The sequence below is a fragment of the Channa argus genome, chromosome 1 (assembly GCF_033026475.1).
Source record: "Channa argus isolate prfri chromosome 1, Channa argus male v1.0, whole genome shotgun sequence".
Taxonomy (NCBI): Eukaryota; Metazoa; Chordata; class Actinopteri; order Anabantiformes; family Channidae; genus Channa; species Channa argus.
In genome coordinates this window covers 30,009,429-30,037,130 of record NC_090197.1, presented here as the reverse complement: position 1 = coordinate 30,037,130, position 27,702 = coordinate 30,009,429, and the positions used below count along the sequence as shown (strand labels likewise).

Genomic DNA, 27,702 nt, shown 5'->3' with positions numbered 1-27,702 from the left:
TTCTTATAACAACCTTCAGGCTTGTCCACATGGTCTTTTGCAAACTGTAGACAAGCAGCAATGTGTCATTTCATTTCGTAAAGATATATTTTAAGCATATAATTGCATCTGTACAATTTACAGTCAGTCCTCTACTATATGATGATTGGTGTCCTCTCAAACGAGACCGAAAGGGAGTAGGCTGAAGCCAATGCTCAGTTCTCTGTTGAAGAATAGTGGCTTCCTGTTCGCAACTCTGCCAAGTTCACCTGATGTTTTCAAATGTTCTCCTGATGCTTCACTGAAAAACACGTTTTCCTTTAATAAAAATAACAGGGCCTCACAGATCTAATTGTTGTCATATCCCTCTGAAACTAGCTTAGAAAAAACACTAAAAATTAAAATAGTCCCCAGGAAATAAATGTATTTTTATTAGTTTAACTGTGTGTGTTTTATCAAGATTTAGGATTAGAATTTTTTATTCATTATTTAACAGCTTGATATGCGTAAATTATTGTTTAAAAACCGTACATACAAAAACCAAAATACTGTTCCCTAGTCTGATACTCTGACACTTGGACATCTTTTACTTGGCATCAATAAAGCTGATGTCCTTGACACATTTGTAGGGGTTCCCTCTCTTTCACCACCTTCTCCTCTCCCTCTTATTCTCCCACCAGCCCGTGGACTAAAGCTGCTTCTGAACTGTCTGTTGAGAGGAATGATTCACTCTGCTCAAAAACTCTTAACTCCACTGATTCATGGCATTACTCTTCTCAATCTAACAAACGTGATATTCCACTTTGTTTGTCCACATCTGCTCTGCGGAAAAGATGGAAATGTTGTGCAAACACATTAACATTTGATAAAAACCACAACAGATAAAAATACATAAACCTACACATCATTATAGTACAAAAAAGGCACAATACACACACATACACACAGACAATCTTCCATATAATTACACATACACAGACATATGCAGAGTTTTGTTACGTTAAAGCATGTCTGAGGCAGCCAGTTGTCTTACTGTCACCCCATCATCTCCACGTCTTCTTGCTCTTGAAGACATTTTCCTTCTAAAACATCTCATTGTGTCAGAACTGCAAATTTAAAAAAGGCCAGAAAAAGGAGCCTTTATTCTGTCACTGCTAATCATTTCTTTTACTTTGACACGCGATTTATTCTTTTCTCACACCTGTCCTCGAATAAACACTCTGATCTCTGTGAGATTTCTCTTCCAAGCTTCTTTATCACCTCTAATTTTGAAGGAATACTGAGTAAAATTACATCTTTATCTCTACCTGTCGCACACGAGATGAGATTCAGGTGTAATACCACAAATTCAGGGCAGATAACAGCTGCTTCTGTCACAATAGATGTGAATCAGGTTCTATTTATTTTTGGAAAACTACTTGCACCTAATAACACTCACACACAGCTAAACTGATGCAGAATTTGAGATATAATTCATGTGTAAGAAAAAGTCAGAATATGAGCAAATAAAGCTTCATGTCAAGTCATCTTTAAAAACAAAAACCTTGTTCATGTAAGTAATTATACTACAGTACATCCAAAATAATCAAATGTTTCTTTTTGATTTTCTCTGCCTTGCAAAGCACCTTGCAAAACCTGTCCAAGGCCGACAAATAGAATAGAATATGATGGAGGGATGGATGGCTCAAAAATTAGTTAGTTATTGTACAGACTATTTGCAAGGCTTTACATTTGACATGAAATTGCTGACTATTGCTTACTTCAGATCTCTGTATGGCCGTGATTTTCACTCATTCTGGTTGCTCTCACAGATGAGACAGAGAGAAAGTGTCCATTCCTCCTAAATAAAATTCAGTTTTTCTTTTACAAATCGACATAAGAGACCGACAAAGAGCAGAAAAATAGCCAAAGGAGTCATGTTTGTGGCCACCTGATGAATCTGAGCTCAGTGTTGACTAATTTGGTTTCCTCCAACTCCTGACATACATATTTGGCTATTTAGCTCACTGAATGGCGCAGCTTTAAATTTTTAATAATTAGCTGTACCTGTTTGTCTTATAATCAACCTTCAGATGCATGTGGTCAATTGATCTGTTGCAGATATGAAGCAGCAGCTTTAAAATGGCACCCTGTTTCTCAATCTATTCATCATCTCACCCCATCCCTTTTTGGTTTTATTCATGATATAAGAATAAATAATTGTTTTTCTGCAGGCTGCTGAATGCTCTTGTAGCACCATTGTTCCCTGCCCCGTTTATATTGTATATTACGCAAAATTGCAAATATCGTAACCTGTGAAAAGTGTTGTTATTGAAATTCCAGGCCACTTTTTTTTTTAAGGAGCATTGTCATTTATTATATATGTACAACAATAATCTACTACTTAATGGTTGGCACTTGACTGCTTAAAAAAAAAACTACAAAAAAAAAAAACACATCGTTTGTAGTTCCTGCTGTGGTTCACTAGGTGGAGTCCTTTTCTTACAGCTTGAGTCATGTTCAAATAACTGTTCCAAAAACTTCCTCCCTGCTGTGTATTTTACACTGAAGTGCGTTCCCTGCTGATGTTGTTTTTTGTTTTTTTTTTCCCCTCAACATTTCAAGGCTCAGAAGTCGCTCAGCTCTGTCTGATGTCAGCCTTGTGTCTTTTCCATTACAAAGCAGGAGAATAAGGAGCTGGGCCTGTAAGGACAGGTCTCTGGAGTGGACACGCAGCCTTCCTGTAGAGCTGACAGATCATTTTGGTCAACATTCCCCTCGAGTAGCAGCTACTGACTTTGATGTTATGTTTATGTCCATGCAGGAAAAGGCCAAATCTCACTGAGTGTGCACATTTGTTGGGGAGAAGTAGGAACAAAACAGCAAAAAGGCAAGATTTTTACTTTGTAGTCTTGCACTTCATAGGCATAGGTTTCTTTGCTGACATATAAACATGACATTTATTCTGACATTTAATCACCAGTCTCATCAGTCTCAACCTAACAGGAGCAAAACGCATTGAGAACTGTCCTAACATGACTCAAGGTTTTCCATTTTTAATCTTTGAGTGGATGTTACATTCTCATGAAGAAGAAGAAGAAGAGGAAGAAGAGTGACAGAGTGAATGTGGCAGGAAGGCCACGCTGAGACACCAGATGCAGCAAGAACAGTATTTAAATGCTGTGAGCAGGAATCATTCATGAGCAGCTGCTGCAGAGGTGTAAGCTGATGTGCTGCTGTTCTGACATCTAGTGGTGATTAGACAGGATAGCGAAGGAGCAACAATGCATTTCAGGAATAAATTAAACATTTGAAAGCTGAAAAATGTAGATGAAGTTAAATATTTAGTTCTTGGCATCAAGATCTTCGAGGTCTTGGCTATCCTGTGAACACCCTCAGAGAATGCCAGAGAATATGGTTTTTTTCTATGACGTGTTGGGAAAGCATAATGTAACGTGGAACTTTGAACATTTCCATGTGTTTGTATTTGTGATTCCAAAGCCTCATTTATATTTGTTTAAAAATTCCTTTTCAGTTTTGTAGATTATTTACCACTCCTATTATTCACTACAGACTCCCTCCTCCCCATTTTACTTTACTTCTTTATCACTTTGATTAGGAGAAGTTAGTTTAAGCAGGCATGACGGTTTTATTTTCACTGGCTCTTCAAAGTCTTATCCTCACATACAGCACACCTGACTTACTCTCACACAGCACCACTTTCTAATAAGTCACAATTCATTGTAATATCATGGCCCTTTATTTCTTACTCCTCAGCATTTAAAGGTGCATTTACAAATGGACTTGTTTGTACATAAGAAAGTGAGAAAATTTAAGTTTTATTTTATTGATAGGGCTTTGATCAGTCCAGGTCCAGCTTACACAGACGGCAAAATAAATACAAATATTACTGCAGCCATAGACAGATCAGCCAGATCAGACAACTTCAGATGCTCTGACCCCAAGGCTCACCAGACCTCTCGTACCTCGTAGGCCCATTCAGTAACCCATTCAATTCTGTAGTCAGTCCTTGTGAGTTTGTGTTATTTGTTTCTTTAAAATGCACAAATCCAAACCTATTTAAAAACCCTATCACACAAAATATCGATAATATCAACAAATTCTGATTAATTAGAATAAGTGAACATGTGCTGCATGTGTACAGTGTCAGTATTGACTGTTGTATTTATTGTGTCTGTGGTTGTGTTTCAGCTCTGAGGGAATTCTCCAATGCAGGATCAATAACATCATTTTACTTGCTCATGCAACAATTACCACCAACGATCGCCATGGTCAGTGTGATTATTGAAAGAGACTGTGTGATGGGGTTTCCCTTGGCAGACAGCAAGGATTAGAGGATTATCATCTCTCTCTGTCTCTCTGTCTCGGTTTGTGGATTAGTTTTATCTTCAAGGTAATCAGGGCTTTGCTCTCGTCTGATGGGACTACAACTCCCACAGTCACACACAGCATATATAAACACGTCTGAGAGATAAAGCAAGAAACTCTGTATAATCATGCTTCTATGAAACCAGCTGGATGAGACTTTCTGAGCCGGAAATTCTAAGCCAAGAAACTTTGAGATTTTTATTAAATTATTAAATAAAACATGAGAATTTGAAATGTTCTCTTTGTGACATTCTAAGTTGTAAAATTGTTGGCTGAACTAAAAGTAGTGAATTAGCACATGTTGTATGTATAGCACATATCACCCTACATTTATTGCCCCTGCAGCCTTCTGTATGGAATTAAACTGATCATGCAAAGATGAAAAGAGCAACTTTTGCTGCTGGAAAGCAGTTTCCTCACATATTGCAAAATGTGTTGAGCTTGCAAGATTGAACTCTTTGTGACATTTATACCAAATTTCACCTGCTGAGTGGGCCGTGACTAAAGAGCCTATAATTTTAATTTTAAACACGTTATTCAACAGTGAGATTATTGCTTTGCGAACTTTGGGTGCACCCACCCCAGAGGCAGAATACCCTAGTAGTTAATCCTTCTCAGGGTATCTCATGAAGTGGGTGTCTTTTTCTTTTCACAGCAAAATTAATGAATTTAGCAGGAGAGATGAACAACTACAATTTTACACAACCTTTATATTTGTATCTGTAAGAGCTGAACCTAGGAGATTCTTTTGCCTTTCACAATAAAACTAATTAGAGTTGGCAGAAGTAAAGTAACTCAATACTCAAGTAAAAGTCTACAAAAATGTAAAGAACAGGACTACAACAAGTACAAGTTCAGATTCTTTACTCAGGTTAAATTGCTGAGTGCATGTTATAAAAATAAGTATAAATACAAGTACTCCACAAAGAAAACAATGCAAACATGAAGACATGATAAAGTCTGGTCCAGATTTGTTCCACATGTGCCTGGTGAATAAAGTTCCTGCAGAAATCTGATGTTAATTTCAAGGAGAGAACCACTTCCAAAATCTGATTTCTGATGTCTTTTAAATTTGAAAAATAATCAACATTCAGTTTCTCCTCTTCACAATTTTACCAATCAGCAATAAAATTAGAATCAACTAAAAGTAGAAAATATTTATTGTATAATAATTTTGCATTTGTTCATCGCATTAAAGTAACAAATAAAAAGACAAAGATCAGAGACTTAGTGTAGAACAACAACAAAAAAAGCTGATTTAACCACTTTTTGTAATGACACTAGGTGAATTTACATATTAGTGCGTATATTTTGCATTTGTAAAGTAAGTCAAGCTGCCAAATAAAAAAAGGAGTAAAAAGTACAATAGTTTCCTCTGAATTATACCTGACTAGAAGTATCTCCAGTGAAATGCAGGTACTTGTACAATAGAGTATTTCTCACTACTGTCATTAATACAAATCAATACAAATCTCTCTTGACCAGCAGGTGTCATCAAAGCTCCATGAATCTGTTGTTGTGGGATAGCAAGTTTTCCCCCGTAAATCTTTTAAGGGTTCAACCAGACATGACGTCTAACCAAAATGATTATACGTAGTATAGTTACACAATTAAATGTATTTTTAATGTATAGTTTTGTCCCCATGTTTTTGTTTTGCCGTGTTATTAAGCACTGTATTAAGGTGGCATCTTCATGAAAAAAAGCACTTTGGAATTTTAGTATACTCTGTCATTATATGATTCATTTATGTAGGTAAACTTTCTCCAGATTGTCTGAATACACTGATAATAAGCATCAAATGATGGAAATATTTTCACCACGGCTGAACTTCTTTATCAGAGACAAACTTTCCGTGAGGCTCTGTGGCTCCAGGCGGCAGCAGGGCCAGGTAGACCAAATTGGCAGCGCCCTCCTCTGGTGACCTGGTGGCATTGGAGCCAGCCATGTCAGTGCGCACCCACCCAGGGCAGCCAGCATTCAGCAAGATCTGTAACAAAAAAATGCATATTACCAAATTCCCTTCAAGAGTATGTATGCACCTGGGAAGAGGAGGACTATTTTTGTTAAATGATAGAAAAGTTATTAAAATTACCCCGTCATTCGGTCTCTCCTTGGACAGATGACGAGCCAGGATCATGGACAAGGTCTAACGACACACAGATTGTAAATTATTGTTTTATATTGAAGCATTTCAGCGCTTAGCATCAAAGTGTAGATCTCACCAAATGTCCTCTGCTTATTTTTTTTTTTTTTACATTTTTAGGCCTGCAAACTTCCTAAACGCCACAGGTCAGCTGATACTGTATATATCAATTGGTTGTACCGTCAGTCCAGTCTTTGACACTCCGTACGCAGTATCAGGCCAGCCTGCCTGCGTGTGCTCGCCCTTCTTGGCTTTGTTGACGAACTCCTGCATCAGTTCCACCAGCTCTTCCTCTGGGATGTCCTCACTGCGGAAACGCTGCTGGAGGGCCGGGCTGCACTGGTTCAACGTGCGAGCGCCAACGAAGCTGGAGACGTTCACCACACGACCTACAACACAAAAATATACACACACACAGAGGACGTTTTAGAAATGTCCCAAAAGCTGTTATCAGGCTGTCAGCTAATTGTGAGTAGATCCAAAAGAGTGTTTAAAATGTCCCAGCTCTGAACTACAATGACAAAAGATTTGAGAAAAGTTTGTAAAATTTACCAACCTATATGAACCATTACCAAATTAACTAAATAAGATCAAAGTTTCTAATTTGCTTAATAACAAAACAGGTGGGCAGAAGACTCAGTCCACTTCTGTGTCCGTACCTCCAGCTTTGATGATTGGCAAAAACTGAGTCAACATATCTCTGGTGGCGAAGAAGTTTGTCTTCAGGGTGACCTCCGCCTGGACTGCGAACGGAGTTGAGTCTGCCACTGACGAGGGCATTAAAGAGAATGTTAACATGATGATCCCATCACTTCCTTATTGATAGTCACACTTCTATTTTAAGTCATTTATTGTGTCATTTATCAGTGATGCATACATGTTCTCTTTGCACCTGCGTCGGTTTCCCCTGTGTACAGTCAAAAACATGTAACTGTGGGTTAACTGGTGACTCTTATCGCCTGTAGTTGTGAATGTTAATGTTTCTCAGCCCTATGATAGACTGGAAAACCTGTTTAGAATGTATTGCACCTCAACTGAGAGCCTTTCTGTTGGTGAGTTGTGATCTCGCTTTCTGTGATGATTCGTAAAAGCATCACAACAGCAGGTCAGCAAAAAAGTGCTGCCTTACCTTTGTGAGTACAAATTTACTTTGGCAGTTTGTCCGCTTGTGAATTATCAGATCTTGCATGGAGCCACTGAAAAATTATTCGCATATTTATCATTAGTTTTTCCATACACTGTTATTGTGATTTCATTTCTCCAGTAAGGTAGGTTCTTCAACAACAAAATATATGCAGGCCATCCATTCTAACCACTGCAGCTGGCACAATCACATGATTGTCTATAGGTATAAACAAAAAAAGCAAAGCTAGAACCAAGCTCTTGCCATGTTGGTGTTTGTGTTAAAATCTAGGAATAAAATCCAAAGTAGAACAGAAGGAGGAGAATGTGTCATGCCTAGGGAAAAGAGGCAACATTAGGATGCCAATTTTACAACTAAAACTTGAAGTTAGCGTAATATTATGATCAGTGTGTCACTTTATGCTGTGTTCCTATGGGTTGATTAGTAGACATGAGTCGTAGCAGCAGTGACAATTTTCTTGCACATGCTAACTGTGAACCTCTAAGAGTGCGACACAGGACCACTGTTATGGAGTCATGAACAAAGATATCACCATGTTTGGTTGTATTTTGTCTGGCACGGCCGAAATCAAACAGGGTAAAATTAACTGGACAAAGTGAGCGAGCTAATCAGTCATAATAACGTCACCAAAAAGACAGGGGATACTGAGACAGTTTAAATCCACAGAAGAACTGAAACAATTCTTCAAGATGCATAGAATATTCTTTGCAACTGATGCTGCCATTTTCAATTTCATACCAGTATTCAAATTTTTTATTTTTAAATAGTAATAATATATTTTCACATTCTTGTACTTTTTGGTTCCTACCGTATGTAGTAAATAAACAGTCTATCAAACTATGTATCTAATTGTATGTAATTCATCACATTATACTTAGGCTAATTTTAGGTTATTTCTAATTGCTCTTATTTCTGTTGCAATAATATTTGTCATTAGGTAAATCAGTCTTCTGCATGTAAAGAAAGTTGCATTGCTTTACCTCCAAATGCAATCCCAGCATTATTGATGAGCACGTCCACTCCTCCGTACTTCTCCTTGAAGAAGGCTGCAGCGGTGGTGATGCTGTTCAGGTCGTCGATGTCCAGCTGGTGAAACATGGCCTTCAGTCCCTCTGAGGCCAGAGACGCCACGGCCTCCTGGCCACGGCCGCTGCAACGGGAGCAAAATGCCTGAGTTTATTCTCAATTTTGTCTTTATTCTTTGGGGAAAATAAATTAAAATAATTTGTAATTATCTCATCATGGTGTGAGATTTTATCCATCCACACAAATGCAAAAACAAGGCTGTAACCAGCGGATGTCGCCATTTTTAACTATATCAACTGCTTTTAGGGGCAGTGCTCATGTTGCCAGGTCCAGTTAAATCTGTTCATTTACAGTTTTTTCATTCAGTCATGAATATGTATTTCTACTGAGAAAAAAGAACAGGTTTCAGGATTTAAGGTTGATGTAGTCTTCTAGCAGCTTTTAGAGTAAACAGACATTGTTTGGTAAAGTTTGAAAATAGAAAAGCAAGATTTAGTAAAATGTGAAAGTAATGCATAGTATACACAACGATAAAACATGATACTGGATACAGTACTTGTCAGTAACAGTTTAGTGTAATTGTCAATAGTAATATTTGTAGTCCTTTTCCAACAGTCAGGGTTAATTTAGTAAGTATTTAAAAGATAATATGCTGAATATGAAACAGTGACATCATACTTTCCAGTAGCATTTTGGTATAAATGTGTATTACTACTGCATTACAGTAGTTTGAAATCCTGTCCAGGTGTTTCCAGGCGAGGTACCTACACGTTTCTGGCGGTGATATACACATCTCCTTGGAACTGCTTGCAGAGAGCTCGGACAATGGCCAGACCGATGCCCTTGTTACTGCCTGTTACAACGGCGACCCTTGTGGTAGACATGTCTGTCCATAAATAAAACATCCGTGTGTGAATATTAAATACTCATTCAATGTGTAAAAATAAACTGTAGGCAGAGATTTTATAACCACTAAGAATAAAAAAAAAACTGAGGTGATAATGTTATTAGCCATAAACCATAAAGACACGCTGATCCAGAGGATGTTATTTACTGCATCAGACATGAAGAACAGATGATTGAAAAGAGATTTGCTGAGTCATGGTGATACTGTCAGAAATAAATATAAATGTTCAGCATTTGTCATAGAAAGTGTCCAAACAATTGTCCTAAAATTTTTTACCTCACTGGGTTCAAAACCAACAAGGTATGTGTGTTTCAACTTAAGAGGTACAATTTAATTATATAAAAATGTAATTTAATTTAAAAAACTGCATAGTCATCCCACCATCAGCACTCAGTAACTGTGCTAACCTCTGCCCTGATGCAACTTCTATAGAACCGGTTTTAAAAGGATTAATGCAGGATTACTACTGTAACGGACAGTAAAGTTAACCTCAAACACAGCACAATTCAAAACAGACTGAAATCCAAACAGGTCTTGTTTCAGCATGCATTTTAGTCTAAACAAAGGTCCATCTGCCCAAATTTGTGTTATGCATATTTCAATGAGCAGATTAACTTGTAACCCTTCGCACAGCACACAACACAAACTATCATTGTTATTATAGATACCAATTTATTCATTCTTTACAACAACCTTTCCCCCTCGCTGATATCATCTTACCACATCAAGTTATTTAACAAAATGTATTCTGGCATTCAGCTATTAGACTTTTAAACAGTTGGCCAGTGGACCCAGACTGGCATCATCTACCCCATAGAGCAGTTCATTAACGCCAAGGCCAGATGGGTGGCCTGGGGGGGCCACTGGCCACCCCCAAAATCTGATTGGCCATCCAGGGTGGTAGGTACCTGCTGTAGAACGCTCAGCACAAGGAGAACTGAGCGAATCTGAAGCTGAAATAAATCACTTTAACTCATTATAAATAAATACAATGGTATTATTATGTATATTTAGGGCAGTTTTATAATTTTTCCCCAAAAAATAGCATTTGCAAACATGCAGATTATACCTGCAAAGCACAGATTTTTATGCTTTTCTTTTTTCTTTTTTTACTATTTGGAGTAAAACAACGGTAAATAATTTACACTTTGAAAACACACTATCAGCCTATTAATATACAGTTATTTCTAAAAATGTTTACGTTCAAACCCCTAAAACCATTGCCAAAATGCGCTTTATTATTTTGCGCTTTTGCCCCAGTCTGGCCGCCGCAGCTCCGCCCTTGTTTTCATTACACACAGGCGCCAAGACAAAAGGAAATCGTGGAAGAGTAACGTCACAAAATTCCTCAGCGCTACTGCGTCTATTCATGAAAAACTACAGCCGAAAAAAGTTATTTCCTAACGAAGATTACTAACTTTGTAAATAGAGGAATTGGTAAAACGGCAAAGTTCAGTGAATAATCCATTGAAAACCTGAAAAATATACTGTAAACAGAAGAGAAAATTAACGACAAACTTGTTGTTACTGTTGAATGAATGTTTATGTGCTGCAGCTACAGTCTGTTTTATTTCAAAGAAAACTGCTAACCAGCTGCCCAGAATGAGAAACAGCTAATGATACTTACTTTAAAGCGAAGCGGTGCTGGATGAGGGACAGAAGCGAAAAGCCACACAGGGAAACGGGAGGAAAACTGAACGGACTATCGCGCAGCGGCGCGCCTATCAATACCTGCGGAGGGAGGGGCTTATTTTACAACGATGGAGAAAACGCTTTTAATTGGACAGGAGGATTTCTGAATGAGACTATCAACGGTAATTTTTCAGCATCAAAAACTGTATCTGCAGTAGAGTAGATGTGGTCCAGGCCCCGAAGGTCATCTGTATGGGCCCTACCAGTTTAGACGGGAATTCATCTATATTTACACAAAAAGCAGGAGATGAAGAGAGCTCCCAGGTCTGGCAGGACAGGAGGTGCAGCAGCAATATTCTCTCAGCAACTATTTATGGTCATTTTACTCTTTTTGTTTTTGTTCCATCCACAGAATCTATGTTGATGACCTCTAGTGTTCACTTTGGTGAAGCTCTCACTGTAGAAGAGATTTAAGCTGTTTAACCACTAACAGTTAAAGGTGAGGCATGGCAACATTAGGCATTATTTTGGCACGTTTTGAAACATAAACTACTAAAAAAGGTAGGTATGTGTTTTTAATAGTCTATTTATTGTGTGACAGTGTAAATTAGATAAAACTGTGAATCATTGTTTACTTTTCTTTAAATCTTTTCCTTGTAAATAGCAAATTACAATACAAAAACTGTCCTATTAAAAAACACTGCATTAGAACAGCAGTTTTCGATAGGAATGCATTTATTGTCCTCGATTTCAGAACATCAACATGTCATCCAATTAAAGTGAGTTTACTTAAAAAATATAAAAATGTTTACTGAAGGCAATGTGGAATATAGAATTAGCAAAAACCTGCAAAGATGGACACAATTGTTGTTGCGTTTTACCCAGATAAAACACACGTTTTTTTTCACCATGTCTGAACTTCTTTTTCAGAGACAAACTTTCCGTGAGGCTCTGTGGCTCTGGGCGGCAGCAGGGCCAGGTAGACCGGTGTGACAGCGCCCTCATCTGGTGATTTGGGGGCTTTTGGACCAGCCATGTCAGTGCGTACCCATCCTGGGCAGCAGGCGTTCAGCAAGATCTGTAAAAATAAGAATAAATTACCATGTTATAGCATGTGCGCCTTTTTTTAAGAAATGGAAGCCAGGAGATGTTTTTTTGTGTGTTTGCCGATTAATTAAATGTAAAAATTTACCCCGTCATTCGGTCTCTCTTTGAACAGACGACGAGCCAGGATCATGGACAAGGTCTAAAGACACCCAGATTTTAAATTAATGTTTCTATTAAAGCTTTTAAATCTATATTTATCAGATTTTTGCAATCTTTCTTTCAGAAATAGTACCGTCAGTCCAATCTTGGACACGCCATATGCTGTATCAGGCCAGCCCGCCTGCTTGTGCTCGCCCTTCCTGGTATCATCAATGAATTTCTGCATTAGTCCTCCCAGCTCTTCCTCTGTGATGTCCTCGCTGCGAAAACGTTGCTGGAGGGCTGGGCTGCACTTGTTTAAAGCATAAACGCTGACGAAGCTGGAGACGTTCACCACACGACCTACAACACATGGAGCAAAAGCTTGAAGCTGTAAACTGGTCACCACAACTCTTAAATGTCAAATTCTTTAGGCACCTTTAAAATATGTTTTTACAAAATTATACATTATGCAAAGTCAGAGTGTCAGCATACTTGGTCCCATTCTGCATCCATACCTCCAGCTTTAATGATTGGCAAGAACTGAGACAACATGTCTCTGGTGGCAAAGAAGTTTGTCTTGAGGGTCACCTCTGCCTGGACTGCAAACGGAGTTGTGTCTGCCACTGACAAGAGCAAGCAAGACACAGTAAACACAACAACACTTTTTTTTTGTCCTTTCGGCTTATCCTGTGAGTTCAGGGTCACCACAGCAAATCATTGTCCACATGTTGATTTGGCAAAGCCCTCCCTGACGCAACCCTACCCAATTTGTACCGTGCTTGGACCAGCACTGCACAGCTAAACACAATGACACTATCAGTTCTTATTGACAGCCTCTTTAAATTCACAGTTGCACTGCAACACATCAGCAATGCAGTCATTCTAGCCCACTTCTTGTTTCAGAGAGCAAATCAGTCATTTAGAGATAAAAATGGCCCAAATAAAGAACCATAGTTTGATCAAATACATTTGAAAACTCAAATATGTGATGAGTATTTAACTGTGCCAACATCTGATGCTCTGCAGTTGTAGAGCTTAATGCAAAGCATCAAATCACAGGGGCCCTCTACTTTTACTGTTTAAACAAATTTGCATTTAGTATAAATAAGCTGAATGCAGGTGGGAACCTTTCCTAGTCAGGAAACCACTGAAGGCTATTAAATGAAGCTAAATTAATTTTGTGGGTCGTGAGAGTCTAAGACTCAACAGATCTAAGAACTAATCTTTGTTATAATATAAACATATTCGTCTGTGTATAACTGCACAATAGTATAAATATATTTGTATTTCTACCTTTAAACGCAATCCCAGCATTGTTAATGAGAATGTCCACGCCTCCATACTTCTCCTTGAAGAAAGCTGCGGCTGTGGTGATGCTGTTCAGGTCATCGATGTCCAGCTGATGAAACATGGGCTTCAGTCCCTCTGAGTTCAGAGACGCCACGGCCTCCTGACCACGACCACTGCAACGGGAGCAAAAGCCTTAGTTTAATCTTAATTTGTCTTTCAAGAATAAAATATAAACTTACAGTCTTACGTCTCTCTAGCTTGGTGTTTCTATTATTTTTATTTTTGACCACAATTGACTGAGTTTGTTTTACTTTAAGGGATTGTTGATATTAATAGTAGTTTTTAAGGTTTTTTAGAATGACTCTGACAACTGAAGCCTTACATAAGTGATCTGATAAGCAACGAAAGGCAAATAAAAACAGAGCTAATATACTTATTAATAACATTTTGTAACCAGGTTCAGATGAGATACCTACATATCTCTGGAGGTGATGTACACGTCTCCTTGGAACTGCTTGCAGAGAGCTCGGACAATAGCAAGACCGATTCCCTTGTTACTGCCTGTTACCACTGCAACTCTGGAGGTGGACATGTCTGCCCATAAAGGAACATCAGTGTGTAAATCCATTGAAATTGTATATTTTACACATTAATTAAAAGCCTTCTTTTTTAAGGCAGGTTCTGAAAAGTTTGCATATTTATGACATCCTTAAGTCCCGTATCTTGTAATTACAAAAAAAAAACTAACTTGTAAATACGCGATCCGGATCTCTCAATTACGAGAAACATATCTTGTAATGACGAGATAAGGTCTCCATTTTTTCCCTTTGGTGAATGCAATGCGCCACTGTAGGTAGTAGTGTAACTAAATGCCGCAAAACTCATGATTTCCCCATATTAAAATATCTCAATACTTATACCTGAAAAACACCTCCAAATGACATCATTTTGAGGAGCATTCAGTTCAAATTATGGGACATGCTAACTTTTGCAAGCACCTGAGCGATTTAAGACCTGCTGAGTCATGATGACAATTTCAGATAGAAATCCGTGAAATCTAAATAGTATTGCCTAATAATCAAAGAAAACGGGAATAAAGTAAAGACTCGCAGGTAAGTGATTTATTTCTTTAAAACAGACGATTTATTTTGATATCACACGTTAGCAGAAGTAGAAGTAAACGTTCATTTTAACCTTGGCGTGTTTGTAGATTCCTGCAGGACAGGCAACCAAGGTGTGAAAGCTGGTTTAGGAACGTTAATGTTACATAACGCTGAATGGCAGATGTGAGCGTTTGCAGTCCAACACAAACAAAATGCTACTAAAATGCAAACATTTAATAGTAAATTAGGATGATAAAATCGATGTTCCTTACTTAAATACGGTGTGTGGGTACTTGTACACAGCAAGCGAAGAGCGAGGAACGTCTGCGCAGCGTCAACGCGCACACCCGGAAAAACAAGCCAACTCTCGTATGGGACGGAGGTTTGATACAGATACGATTACTATATAGGTATTTAATTTGGATTTTAACTTCATGCATAGTAAATAACTGATTTTGGCTTTTGGTTTGGTGAGGGCGTTAGTGCGATTGTTAACGTGTTAATTTTAGAATTTCTCACTACATGTAGGAACCGGCTTGACAGCTTGACAGAGCAATTTGTAAGCTGTATGTGTAGTGATAAGACGATAAGAAAGTGAGAGTCTTAATTTTAACTTTACACTTTCAGAAAGTCACTAAAGGTCAATTCCAGTTGTTACCGTTGCTTGCCAACACATTAGATTATTTAGAATTTGACTGAATTTGTCCTTTTGTCCACATTAAAGTGTGTATATTGTGCCTGTTTTTTGGGGTCATAGGTGCAGGTGGAGTCATGAGGGGTTTTGGCCATCGAGCTGGAAGAACTGCAAGGAAGAGGAGGCAGAAAAAAGATTGCAGCACCCAGTCAGGTATGTATTTGCTTCTTTACTGTTTTTTCTGAAACATTTCCCAGTGCTTCAGGGTGTTACAGCACATAAAGCTCAAACTTGTGGTCTCCCCTTTTCTGTAGTCTCTGTGTGTCACCAGCTGCAGTACGTGAGGCTGATGAAGTTTCTTGACCAACGAGGATTCACCTCATCATTGCTGCAGCCAGCCCTCTTCACCGGTACGACTCTGGTGTCCTACTTTGTTGGTCATGTATAACCTAACTCTTGGATGAAGCGTTTTATCAGAAGCATCCGTATTAGGATTTATGTGCATTTATACACGAGGAAATGTTAGTTTCTTTGGCTCTGACAGCAGTCATCTTAAATATTTCATATATATAGGTAGAAGAAAAGAATTTAAACAGAAAGATCTCCAGATCTTTTCAGATTGAATCCAATTCTTCAATAAACATTTTGAAAAAGCTCAGATTTCATTGACAAAGGTTCTAAATTACTTTTCTTAGATGCCACAGACATGAACCTTGATTGGGGGTAAGGAGACTGTAGTTAAGAAGCTCATAGACTCATGGCATGTTGATTATAGGAAAAACAAACATGTTTTATTGCTCTTTCATCCTGTGCTTTTCTGCTGTCTATTCGATGCCACAAACTGACGATGATAAGTCAATTGACAAGAGTACAGACTATTAAAACCAAGCTGTTTTTGAGTCTCTGTAGGATAGTTTTGCTGGTCTTGGTTGCTTTTCAACCAAGCTTTGTGACTTTGAAACCATTTAAGCAAATTGCTAAGAGAATAAATGTTTCACTGCATAAACTCTGTCCTGCTTCTCTATTTGCAGACACAGGTAGAGGTCTTCAGACTCTGAAAACCATAAAAGTAAGCCAGTTCATTTAGTCCAACGTACATTACCTTATTAACTACTTTTTTGTCATGTATACATTCATTAATTTTACTAAGTTATTTTAAAAGGAATGCTATTGCATATTTAATGTCTTTGTTTTACTCTTTTCCTGTCACAGCCTGGCCATCTGTTAATCTCTCTGCCAGAGTGCTGTCTCCTCACAACCTCAACTGTTCTGGACAGCTACCTTGGCCCATATATCAAGAGGTAAACACGCATTCAACCATTACTGAGAAACTGTCAATGAAAATATCAAATGTGGTAATGGTTGTACTAATTACAATAATTTACAATAAGATGGCAAGAATTAGACTGAAGTCATTAGTTGTCTCTCCACAGTTGGAAACCCCGCCTCTCTCCCTTGTTGGCACTCTGTGTCTTCTTGGTGTGTGAGCAGCACAGAGGAGAGGCCTCTGATTGGTTTCCCTACATCGATGTGCTGCCCTCCACTTACACCTGCCCCGTGTACTTTACAGATGACGTCATGGCTGTCCTGCCTGCCAATGTGATGAGGAAGGCCTTAGAGCAGAGGGAGGCAGTGTGGGAAATCCATTCCTTAAATCAAGACTTCTTCAGGTGAGTCCAGCAGGCGGGACAGTGCAGGAAGCTTTTGAGCTTGTGTGTAAAAACATGCATGTTGCAGACATTACTTCCGGAATTAAATATTTTATAATGCAATAAGTCTTTGCTAAAACAATTAAGCATAAGCAATAGAGATTTAACAATCTCCGTTTACTTTACGATAGGTATTACCATTACATAACGGGTGTGTCGATACAGCAAATACAGCATGTGTCTTTAATTTCTGTATATTTCTAAAGATATAAATAAAAGAAGTCACAATGTCAGCTGTCTTTATGTGGACAAAGGTAAAAAACATACAGTGATGAGCAGTAAGTGATTTATTTTTGAGCCAGGTTTCTCCAGCCAGTCCTGAATAAACCTGTGGAGGAGGTGTTGACATATGCAGCATTAAGGTACACACACACACACAGAATGAGTTACATACACATAGATACAAATCTTTTTTAATTTTGGTGGGGCATTCAGAGATTTTAACATTTCAAGAAAGCAAGACTTGTGTCTGCTGTACATAATTTACTTTAATAGAGCGATAACTACCTGGTGGTTTTAATACTTTGAGACAAAGATGTCAGATTATTAACTTCTACTCTCCTTCTACAGATGGGCATGGTGTAGTGTAAACACACGCTCTGTCTTCATGTTGCACCCACCCAATGAATTTCTGTCCGGACAGGATGTTTATGCTTTAGCTCCTTTCTTAGACCTGCTTAACCACCAGCCTAACGAGCAGGTAAACTTCATACCATGGTTAACACACTCAATGAGTTTGTATTTCCTTTATATACTGTGTGTATGAGTTGTGAGTTTTAACTGAATAGACAGTTGGAAAGATGGAAAGCTATGACAAAAATCTTACAACCCCAATTCCAAAAAAAGTTGGGAAGATGTGAAAACATATATAATAAACAGAATGTCATGGTTTGCAAATCTCATCAACCCATAATTTATCCACAATAGAACATAAACAACATATCAGATGTTGAAACTGAAAAATTTTACAATTTCATGGAAAATATTAGCTAATTTCGAATTTGATATTAGCATCATATCTAATTAAAGTTAGAAGAGGGGCAACAAAAGGCTGGAAAAGTAATTGTTGCAAATAAAAAACAAATAGTAGCATTTGAAAACTTGTTAGGTTAATTGGCAACAGGTCATTAACATGACTGGGTACAAAAGGAGCCTTTCAGAGAGGCTGGGCATCTTTAATGTAAAGATGGACAGGTTCACCAATCTCACAAACTGCATCTAGAAATTGTAAAACAATTTCACAAAAATGTTCCTCAAGATAAAATTGTGAAGGCTTTGAAGATCTCACTATCTACAGTATATAACATCATCAAAAGATTCAGAGAATTAGGAGGAATCTCTGTGCAGAAAGGACAAGGCCGAAAGTCAAAACGGGATGCACGTGATCTTGGGGCGCTCAGGCAGCACTGCATTAAAAACAGGCAAGATTCTCTACTGGACATCACTGCATGGGCTCAGGAACACTTCCAGAAATCACTGTCAGTGAACACAGTTCACCGTGCAATTCACAAATGTAAGTTAAAGCTGTATCATGCAAAGAAGAAGCCATAAGTGAACACGATCCAGAAACTCCGCCCTGTTCTCTGGGTCAAAGCTTATTTAAAATGGTCTGAGGCAAAATGGAAAACTGTTCTGTGATCAGATGAATCAAAATTTGAAATTTTATTTTGGAAACCATGGTCACTGTCCTGTGGATTAAGAGGGGAGGGACCATCCAGCTTATCAGTGCACAGCCTTCAAAAGCCTGCATCTCTGATTGTATGGGGCTGCATTAGTGCCTATGGTGTGGGCAGCTTACACATCTGGAAAGGCACCATCAATGCTGAAAAGTAAATAGAGGTTTTAGAGGAACATATACTACCATCCAGAGAATGTCTCTTTCGGGGAAGATCTTCATATTTCAGCAAGACAATGCTAAACCACATACTGCATCATCACAGCATGGCTTCACAGGAGAAGAGTCCGGTTGCTGAACTGGTCTTCCTGCAGTCTTCCTGCAGTCCAGATCTTTCACTAATAGATAACATTTGGCGCATCAAACTCCAGCAAGTGGTCTCCTCACTTCCCTAATGTTTACAGACAGCTGTTAAAAGAAGAGGGGATGCTACACAATGGTAAACATCACCATTTCAACTTTTGTGAGATGTACTGTTGCCATCGAATTCAAAATTAGAATATGGGTTGATGAGATTTGTTAATTTTTTTTAATTCTATTATTTACGCTTTACATATCTTCCTAACTTTTTGGATCTTGGTGTTGTATTTTTGATGTATTCCCTCAGGTAAAAGCAAGTTTCAATGAAGTAACAAGATGTTATGAAATCAGGAGTGTTTCAGGGACCCTCCGTTACCACCAGGCTTTCATTAACTATGGTTCTCATGATAACCAGCGCCTGTTGTTGGAGTATGGATTTGTCGCCCCATGCAACCCCCACAGTGTGGTCTATGTGGATACAGGTACCCTACTGTTAGTGTATTTTTGGGTTTTTTTTTAAACCACCCAAGACAATCAGATTCCTGATTGTGTCAAAACAGTTTTTTTTTTGTTTGTTTGTTTTTTTTGTTTTTTTATTAATGTGATGTCAACTTTTGTTTTAAAAATTGAGCCATTTGCTGCTGCATACATTTACATTCAGTCCTTTGGCAGATGCTTTTACCCAAAGTCATAAAAGCAAATTACAATTGACTCTTTGTCAGGGACCGAGCAGGTAGACACAGGAGTAAAGTCACAAAAATGGGTTTTATTTACCCAAATGTAACATATACAAAGAAATTTCAATTTAATTACAAAATGTGGGCCCTAAAAGAGGTCAACAAAAGATAGCTGAACTTAAACTATCAAACTGAAATTACAACATAAGTTCTAATCACAACAGAGACAAAACAGACCTAACCTGAGTGACACACAAGGGGCAACATATATACTGGCTGGCCAAACCAATATGACACACAAGGGGTAGACATAACTGTAACTGGACAAATTATAAACAAACCCTAGACAAACAGTTTACCAACATCATCCCATTAGTCAAATATGAAAAAGCAATAACAAAATAATGAACCACACAACATTTAATAACCTATAACGTCTAAAGAAACATATTCCCCATATTTTCCCCTCCCTGCGTCAAACGGGGTACTTGGTACAATCCAGGCCCAGTAGGAAGTATTCAAAGTTGACAAAGGCCTCAATCCAATCTTTGAATATTTGACTTTTTTAAAAATTATTATTCAGGGAAGAGGTCACCTGTCATTTTCAGAAACACCTTGATAACTTTCAGACAGTTACACAAATTAACACATGAAAGCTATAATTACAGTAACCACTGAGCAGCTCCACTGGGGGCCAAGTGTTACTTTTTCAATTTACCCAACTACTTAAATTTTAATCTCACGTCACAAGCTCCCTGCTCTGCCCCAGTGTATAATGAAAAGAGGTTCCTTATTTTGATTGTTCTAAACAAGGAGGTGTAACTTCAAATTTTAGTTGCACGAAAGAAGTAATAATTTCATATTTTTTGGTTTCCAAGTTTGTAACCATGTGCTTGATCCCTCAGATCTCCTTTCTGACGTTTTAAGTGGTGACAGGAGTTTAGTCCAGAAAATCAAGTTTCTCAGAGAAAACGGCTTCCTTAAGTGAGTTGCTTTACATTGTTTTTGTGTGGAAAAGGTTCCATATTTTCTGAAACCCATCTCGCACAGATAATTAATATTGAATATTTTCTTCCTACTTGCAGTAATCTGACTGTATCCTATGAAGGCCCCAGTTGGAGGCTGATGACAGCTCTCAGACTGTTGTCGCTGCCACAAACACTGTAGTAAGTCTTCACACACATTTGTATACATCCAGATGTGCATTACATAAAAGAGCCACTTACTCTGCTTTAAAGTGTGTGCATTCTTTGGAGTGTAAATGGGTGTGTGTAAATTTGCGTAGTAACCAGTGGAAGGCGGTGTTGCTTGGTCAGTTGGTGTGTGAAGAGAGGGAACAGTGGAGCATCCAGACGGCTAGGACTCTCTGTCAGCGACTATTACAACACACACACACAGCTTTGAATAAGGTCTGTATGTGGACACACTCCACCAATCCGCAGATTATTTTCCCATGATGCGTAACATGGAAAAAAAAATTTGTGTGTGTGCAGATCTCCCACCTCTTGCAGCAATGTGATCAATCAGTCAGGGATCAGCTAAATGCAGTCAAGTCGCTGCGACAGGAGGAGAGCTGCATCCTGGGAAGCTGTCTCAAAGTGCTGCAGGGGATGCTGAGACAACCAGATGAAATGTTGTCATGCCAACCTAATGCTGACATAGTGAGCTGACATTTTATTGGTGCTCTGGCCTGCCACTCATCACAAGAAGCAATCTCAGTGCCCTGCAGCCAGGTTTGTTTCCACATATGCAGTCTACTCAGTTATAATATACTTAATACTGCCACTGAGCCAAATAAGGCACTAGAACCACTATAATCACAGTACTCATTCTGAACTTGGTTAAAGAGAACAACAGAGAAAGGACTCGATACATTTTTTAAAGAGGAATTTTCGGGTCTGTTATGTATTATTTATTTTCTGGTTAATCATCACAGTAGAGCAAAAGTTCCTGGTCATTCCAATCATACTTGGTCTTTGGGGTAATTAGAGTAAAACTTCAGAGGACATTTGTTTTATGACAGAAAAATAAATTACAGTGCCTTTTGCTTTTTGGCTGTGTAATTTGTATTGTAAAGTGGAACTTGGATTAACAAAGAGAAAAATAAAACTTGCCTGTATTTACACTTAAAATGACTCCAAGAAATCTCTAGAGCTGCAGTCTATTTTATTTTTTTTCTACTTTTTTTTTTTTTTAATAAATCGTGTTTAGTCCAAGTGTTGGATACATAAGTGTAATATGTAGTTCTCAATCATATTATTACAATAATAGAAAGACAACATGTTCCTATGTCCTCTATTATGCACACATGGCAGCATTCAGTTCTCCACCTAAAACACAAGTTAACAAATAAACACTATGACTGTTGTTGTTTAACTGTTCCCTTGCTACGCTGACAGGGACAGCACAGTGTGATTATCTTGGTCAGAGTTGAACAACGGCCTTTTTCTTCTGGTGACGCTGGACAGCCTCCATGGTCACTGTGGCTTCGTAGAGAGGGACGGCCTCCTCGGGCTGAGGCCTGGAGCGATTACAACCAGATTTCCACTTGATTTGATGTTAGTTTATAGTGGGTGCATCTTGGAAAAATAAATTCTTAGATTTGCAGTTTCTGCAGAGCTCACATTAAAATGTGAACAGTAACATTTAGTGTATATAATTATCTTAAAACTATTAACTCAAACATAAATTACCATAACAAAAGCATTAGGGATTTATGGGCACACAAAAGCTCTACCTTCTGTTGCCTTCCTCTGAATTTTTATTTAAAGCTGCATCAGAAAACATTGAGTTAGTTAAAAATCACGTCGCATGAAATTATTTGTTGTGAAATTAGAAATATACTCCATATTCTAAACCAGACCCCATCGTTGTTTACTACGCAAGTTAAATTGTTATTCCGTATTAGTTGAATGGGAACTGAAGCTGTTGCTAATCCTACAATTGCACAGTTACCTGAGTACTCCAGCTGACATCTTCTCAACGATGTCCTTCAAGATATCTGCAAGCAGCTGTTAAAGACTTACATCCACTTTAAAGGAGACATGTGCCTGTTTTGTGCATATGATTCAAAATTCATCACTATGAGCATGGGATACGGAGGTACCTTCCTTGCTGAGCTGTTGAAGCTGTCCAAACTTCAGGGTTGAGGAAAGACACAGAGGCTGATTTTAAATACAATAATCTGCAATCTGGAGGATCCAACTATGAAGACACAAAAAAACAGAAAGATGGCAGAACGGCTTTTAAAGATTTGCAGTATAACTTCCTGTTTCATTTATACTTGAGACCTTATACTTAAGTTAGATTTGGAATGTGAATAAAAGTTACTTTTAAACAGATGGAAATTCAAATGCCAAATAAATCAGCAGATAATGAAAAGGCACTTTTTACGGTACTATATTTGTATATTGGTATTGGTGCATAACTTGTACGTCATATTACTGGTGTGTCTTGTTGATTGAATCTCAATCTAAAGTAATTGGTACATGTTTAATAATGATTGTTTGGCTTGGGCTAAATTTAAACATTAAACATGTTCCATTTAGATTTATGAATACAAATTTTGCAACAGAGGGATTTTAAAATAATCAGTAAATTATTACTGTAGCTGGTATGTTTCAAACTGACTTACTTGCAGGTCTTGGTGGGAAGTGACCCAGTGCCCTCCCACTCCTAGAACACTGATAATGTCATTTTTATGTGGGAGAAACTTTGTCTCCTCTGTCTCCTCCTCCTCCTCATGCAGACGCACTAAACACACACAGTGAAATGTTGAGTTGAAATCTTAGAATTACATGCATCCATTATCATCTGTAGAAAGTGTCTGAAACAGAGAATGAAAGACAGAAAAATTGTTTTACCTCCAGAGTCTATGACTATATCCACTCCCAGTCCTCCTGTCTCCTCCAAGACAACTGACAGCAGGTCAGATGAGCTGTTATCCACTGGAATAACCCTGACTTCACACATACAAAATGTAAAGCCACATGATATTGTGAGTTACGTTTCATTTGTAATACATTTAAAAAGGTGTAAAAATAACCAATATGTATTTTTACTCCTAGCTGCGTCTGAACCAGTTTTAAACCGTTTAAACCCAAGACAGACAAGGGACACAGAAAATTACTTAGTGATAAACCCTCTATTTGCTTAGGGAAATTAGAAACCCACCAAGCTTGTAAGTCAGAAGGACAGAAAGAAACAAAAGATCTCACCTACTAAAGGTTCTTGAACACCTGATGAAATCATGAAAGTGAGGATAGAGGAGGAGAAACGATAAAGAGAGAAAAATGAAACAAAGATAGAAACTTGAAAGTAGAGCATGAGAATATGAAAAGAGTAGTACACCATACTTAAAATAAGCGCTTGGATCTAGTGAAAATGTTTAGACACCTGATTTAAATTAGTGTGAAAACATGCAGTACAAACATCACATACTGACCTACACTGGGTCGAAGCTGCTCCAGGAATGTTCGTTTTTGTGGTGAGTGGGACGTCGTCAGAACCTTTACTCCATGGTAACAAGCCAACTGGATACACATGAGGCCAAAAGACTGATGAAACAGAGCAGATAGACTGAATACTCAGAAATTCATACCTTTATTAAAAAAAATTTAATTAGGTAGTTTGACAATAGAGAGCAGCAGGAAACACGTGAGAAGAGTCTCCTGATGAGCTTGTGTTGAGGAGCAAAGAAGTTCTTGGACTGGTGTTTTTACATACGCTGGCTCCGTCCATGACCAGCAGTGTGTGTCCAGCTGCTATGCGAGCATGTGTGTGCAGAGCTGTGTAAGCACAAAGACCGTCGTGTAGTGCTCCAGCAACACATACCGAGCTGAGCTTTTCTGGCTTCTGAACTGGAGAACATAACAGAAATGAGAGTAAGAGTGAGACTTCACTTTGCATGTGTATTAAATTTGTACTTAAAATAAAAAACTATGTAAATTCTCTTTGGACATTGGACAGTTGGAAAAGAGAAATCCCACTATGCAATCACCGCTATAAGAGATTAGATTTTTACACAAATGTACTTTTACTGTCAAAGAACATGAGGTTCAGGTATAATTTGGACAAAGCTCCCCCCTGCCTGTCAACTTTGGAGAACACCCTGGCCTTTTAGATGAGAGGATTTGACCAGGACTGTGTTTTTGTTTTGTTTTTTTAAGAAGAAGATGAACTACATTTTCAAGTCAATGCACCTAAATGAAATCAGAAAACGTTTGTTCAGCAGTAAAGAATTAGCAGATATTGTTTGACTGTGTTGTGTGAGCAAATGTTGCTGCTGCCCAGGTTGTGTATGTGTGTGTGCAGTTTGATACCTAAATAATATTCATCTATGTCAATGACATCGCAGAGTCCAGAGCAGGGAGAATCCAGAGGAAGAATACCTGAAAAGGGAAGGTAGCCATAGGACGTGATGAAATACTGGATTCTCGTGTGAAACAGTAAGGTGTAATGTGTTCTATGACATTAGTTTATTTGGTATGATATTAAGCACCCTAAACAACATGGTTAAAAGTTGAAAGTCACACTAATCCTATTTTTAGTCAAGTCATGGTAAAATTTATTGTCCGAATTTGGAAACAAGTGCACAGAGGCACATTGAAATCTGGGCATCAGAACAACAATGGATAGACATTAACTGATAATAACTAGCCATCCCTAATATTGTAAATTATTCATTCTTTTGGCAGATATGGAAGAACTAGAAGTCCTTTTATGCTTTCCCCTGTTTTATTCCATAAAAAAACATCGTCAAAATCAAAAGGCATCTCCCAGGTCAAAACATAAATACCTACCTACAACCTCATCCTGTTGCTGGAAGGTGGAGACCTTGGGGCCCACTTTATTTAAGGAAAACATATAAAGCTACCAGTTAATCCATCGCTGACACAATTAATCACATGTAATCTTTTTAAACCATCCTCTTAACACAGGAGAAAAACTGTCTGTGAGTTTGACCTTGCAGGACGACCCCGGCAACCTCTCTGCCAACAGGAATTAAATCTCTCTGGAACCCCACGTCACTGAGCAGCTAGAATTCAGGACAGATGAGTGGAGATGACTGTTAGTGTTCACTACAACCATAATCAACAGATTAAATCTGACAACAGAATAAAAATATACATTTGTCATTTATAAATCCTCTATAATCTATAATTGCATTGGCCATATGGAGACAATGGTTGTAGACTAAGTACCCTAATATTATGTTTACAACTCTTTGTTTTAAATAATTTTCAATAAAGTCTGAACAGGGTCCGAATATTTTCTAATCAAGTCACAATCACACACATGTCAAATCTGACTTGATTGCATTACCTTGAGGTCCAACGGGCTGAGTCCACATGCTTTTACTTTAACCCTGATTTGATTGCTGCCTAAAGCCTCAGCAAGACTCTGGGGAGGAACACAGAAAAAATAAAGTGTCACACTGAGGAAACAAATGTTTTTTACATTGTAACCAGGAAGAAACACATACAGCTGTACGCTCTCTTTTACAATAAGCAATCCTACTTTATTGAAAAACCAGATACACAAACTGTAAGAGACATATTATGCATCTGACGCCCGACGTCAGTGATCAATCCCTGTGAGAGGCTGACACTGCAAACAGTCTCACTCACCGTTTCCTGAATAACGAACTTGGGCATAGCATCATTTACACCTCTTCGGCAAAATAAACCTTTCATGCTGTTACACCTTTAATAAATGCAGAAAGCGAAATGATCTTAAAATATTAAAACCTGGAAGTCAATAAATAAATTTTATTATCTCCTAAACAACGTAAAACTACTATCTAGTTGCTGCTAAACTACCTAGCTGCAGTCAGCTGACTGTCTTCTTCTTCTTCTTCTTCTTCTTCTTCTTCTTTTCCTCCTCCTTCTTCGTCGTCGTCGTCGTCTTCTTCATGATGCTTAATTGTGGTTGGCAAACAACGAAAAGTGCGTTAACGCCACCAACTGAATTGAGTGGGGATCACCATTCTAACATTTTACATTATTGAAATAACACTTATTTACCGACTGTCTGATAAATCTTAATTTACTTTTGCTTTCTTTTTTTTCTTCTCTAAACTTAAATATATCCTAAATATGGTTATCTCTTTGATCCACAGTATGAATATGCAATCTAACAGATGATAGGCAGCCATTGTTTGTGCAATCAATTAATCAGTCAGCTATGTGTTGAACATAGATTCCATAGTCAATGCGGTCTACTGTCCTCCAAACACGAAGACTATAAATACTTTACATAATAGCGTCTTACATTTACATTTAGTCATTTAGCAGATGCTTTTATCCAAAGCGATTTACAAGTGAGGTACAAAGCAGCAAAAATCTAAGTCAAGGAGAAAACATCAAAGCAAAGTCCTATCAGAAAAGTGTTTACAGTTCACGAGATGCAAGTGCGAGAAAGAGCAGAAAGTATTTTTTTTTTCTATAAAGAGATTTAAGTGCATAGGAAGATGCGGAAGAGTTCTGTTTTCTGCAGTTTTTTGAATACTGGGAGAGAGTCAGCTGAGCGTGCAGAGTTTGGTAGCTCGTTCCACCATCGTGGGATAATTGCGCTAAACAGTTTTGCTTGGTGTCTTCTGTGGGGTGCTGGGACCACCAGACGTCGTTCGTTGTCAGATCGCAGCGGGCGGGAAGGATTGTAGACTTGAATGAGTGAGTTGACGTCTTAATAGTTTTAAATTAATAAGTTCCAAAAGTTATCTTCAATTCTGCAGCATTAGTGTTTTCAAAGATTTCCATCAATTGCGTGTAATTATTGCAAAGGCAGTCCGAATCATATGTTGTATACACTAGATAATGATTTTTCTTTCATGCTATCTGTTATTTTCTGTGAATTCACGTCTTATATTCAGACATTATGTCTATACTCGTTTTTTATGCGCAATTTAAGGCAGTTCTAAGCTGA

The 27,702-nt window shown here is 38.1% G+C and overlaps 4 protein-coding genes across 11 annotated transcripts; 1 reads left to right on the top strand and 3 right to left on the bottom strand.

Moving 5' to 3' along the window:
* Positions 1-5,194: 5,194 nt before the first annotated feature.
* On the bottom strand, positions 5,195-11,376 carry LOC137101918 (carbonyl reductase [NADPH] 1-like). Its single transcript, XM_067480907.1, has 7 exons — positions 11,196-11,376; positions 9,430-9,547; positions 8,616-8,785; positions 7,151-7,258; positions 6,672-6,880; positions 6,441-6,494; positions 5,195-6,335 (listed from the first exon to the last, which is right to left on the bottom strand). Exons 2-7 carry the CDS (start codon positions 9,543-9,545, stop codon positions 6,162-6,164), a joined length of 831 nt encoding a protein of 276 aa, XP_067337008.1. The 5' UTR covers positions 9,546-9,547; positions 11,196-11,376; the 3' UTR covers positions 5,195-6,161.
* Positions 11,377-11,917: 541 nt separating this feature from the next.
* Positions 11,918-15,172, bottom strand: LOC137101905 (carbonyl reductase [NADPH] 1-like). Of its 2 annotated transcripts, none has more exons than XM_067480889.1 (7): positions 15,054-15,172; positions 14,155-14,272; positions 13,682-13,851; positions 12,904-13,011; positions 12,540-12,748; positions 12,393-12,446; positions 11,918-12,278 (listed from the first exon to the last, which is right to left on the bottom strand). In XM_067480889.1, exons 2-7 carry the CDS (start codon positions 14,268-14,270, stop codon positions 12,105-12,107), a joined length of 831 nt encoding a protein of 276 aa, XP_067336990.1. In that variant the 5' UTR covers positions 14,271-14,272; positions 15,054-15,172; the 3' UTR covers positions 11,918-12,104. The 2 variants fall into 2 exon arrangements, with proteins under 2 accessions (XP_067336990.1, XP_067336998.1); XM_067480897.1 differs by lacking the exon at positions 15,054-15,172 and adding an exon at positions 14,873-14,891.
* On the top strand, positions 14,509-21,970 carry setd4 (SET domain containing 4). Of its 4 annotated transcripts, none has more exons than XM_067480752.1 (13): positions 14,509-14,790; positions 15,539-15,628; positions 15,730-15,825; positions 16,447-16,484; positions 16,628-16,716; positions 16,849-17,085; positions 17,427-17,486; positions 17,695-17,824; positions 19,407-19,581; positions 20,682-20,760; positions 20,862-20,942; positions 21,062-21,185; positions 21,270-21,970. In XM_067480752.1, exons 2-13 carry the CDS (start codon positions 15,553-15,555, stop codon positions 21,444-21,446), a joined length of 1,362 nt encoding a protein of 453 aa, XP_067336853.1. In that variant the 5' UTR covers positions 14,509-14,790; positions 15,539-15,552; the 3' UTR covers positions 21,447-21,970. The 4 variants fall into 4 exon arrangements, with proteins under 4 accessions (XP_067336853.1, XP_067336871.1, XP_067336845.1 ...); XM_067480770.1 differs by lacking the exon at positions 14,509-14,790 and adding an exon at positions 15,069-15,191 and having other exon boundaries at positions 19,515-19,581; XM_067480744.1 differs by lacking the exon at positions 14,509-14,790 and adding an exon at positions 15,069-15,191.
* Positions 21,941-26,685, bottom strand: cryzl1 (crystallin, zeta (quinone reductase)-like 1). 4 transcript variants are annotated; one of them, XM_067480799.1, is made up of 14 exons: positions 26,598-26,685; positions 26,406-26,481; positions 26,101-26,178; positions 25,741-25,813; positions 25,578-25,622; positions 25,098-25,166; positions 24,502-24,635; positions 24,221-24,332; positions 23,994-24,014; positions 23,640-23,738; positions 23,411-23,529; positions 22,875-22,980; positions 22,732-22,777; positions 21,941-22,297 (listed from the first exon to the last, which is right to left on the bottom strand). In XM_067480799.1, exons 2-14 carry the CDS (start codon positions 26,469-26,471, stop codon positions 22,201-22,203), a joined length of 1,065 nt encoding a protein of 354 aa, XP_067336900.1. In that variant the 5' UTR covers positions 26,472-26,481; positions 26,598-26,685; the 3' UTR covers positions 21,941-22,200. The 4 variants fall into 4 exon arrangements, with proteins under 4 accessions (XP_067336900.1, XP_067336930.1, XP_067336919.1 ...); XM_067480829.1 differs by lacking the exon at positions 26,598-26,685 and having other exon boundaries at positions 21,941-22,547; positions 26,406-26,591; XM_067480818.1 differs by lacking the exon at positions 26,598-26,685 and having other exon boundaries at positions 21,941-22,355; positions 26,406-26,591.
* Positions 26,686-27,702: the final 1,017 nt, after the last annotated feature.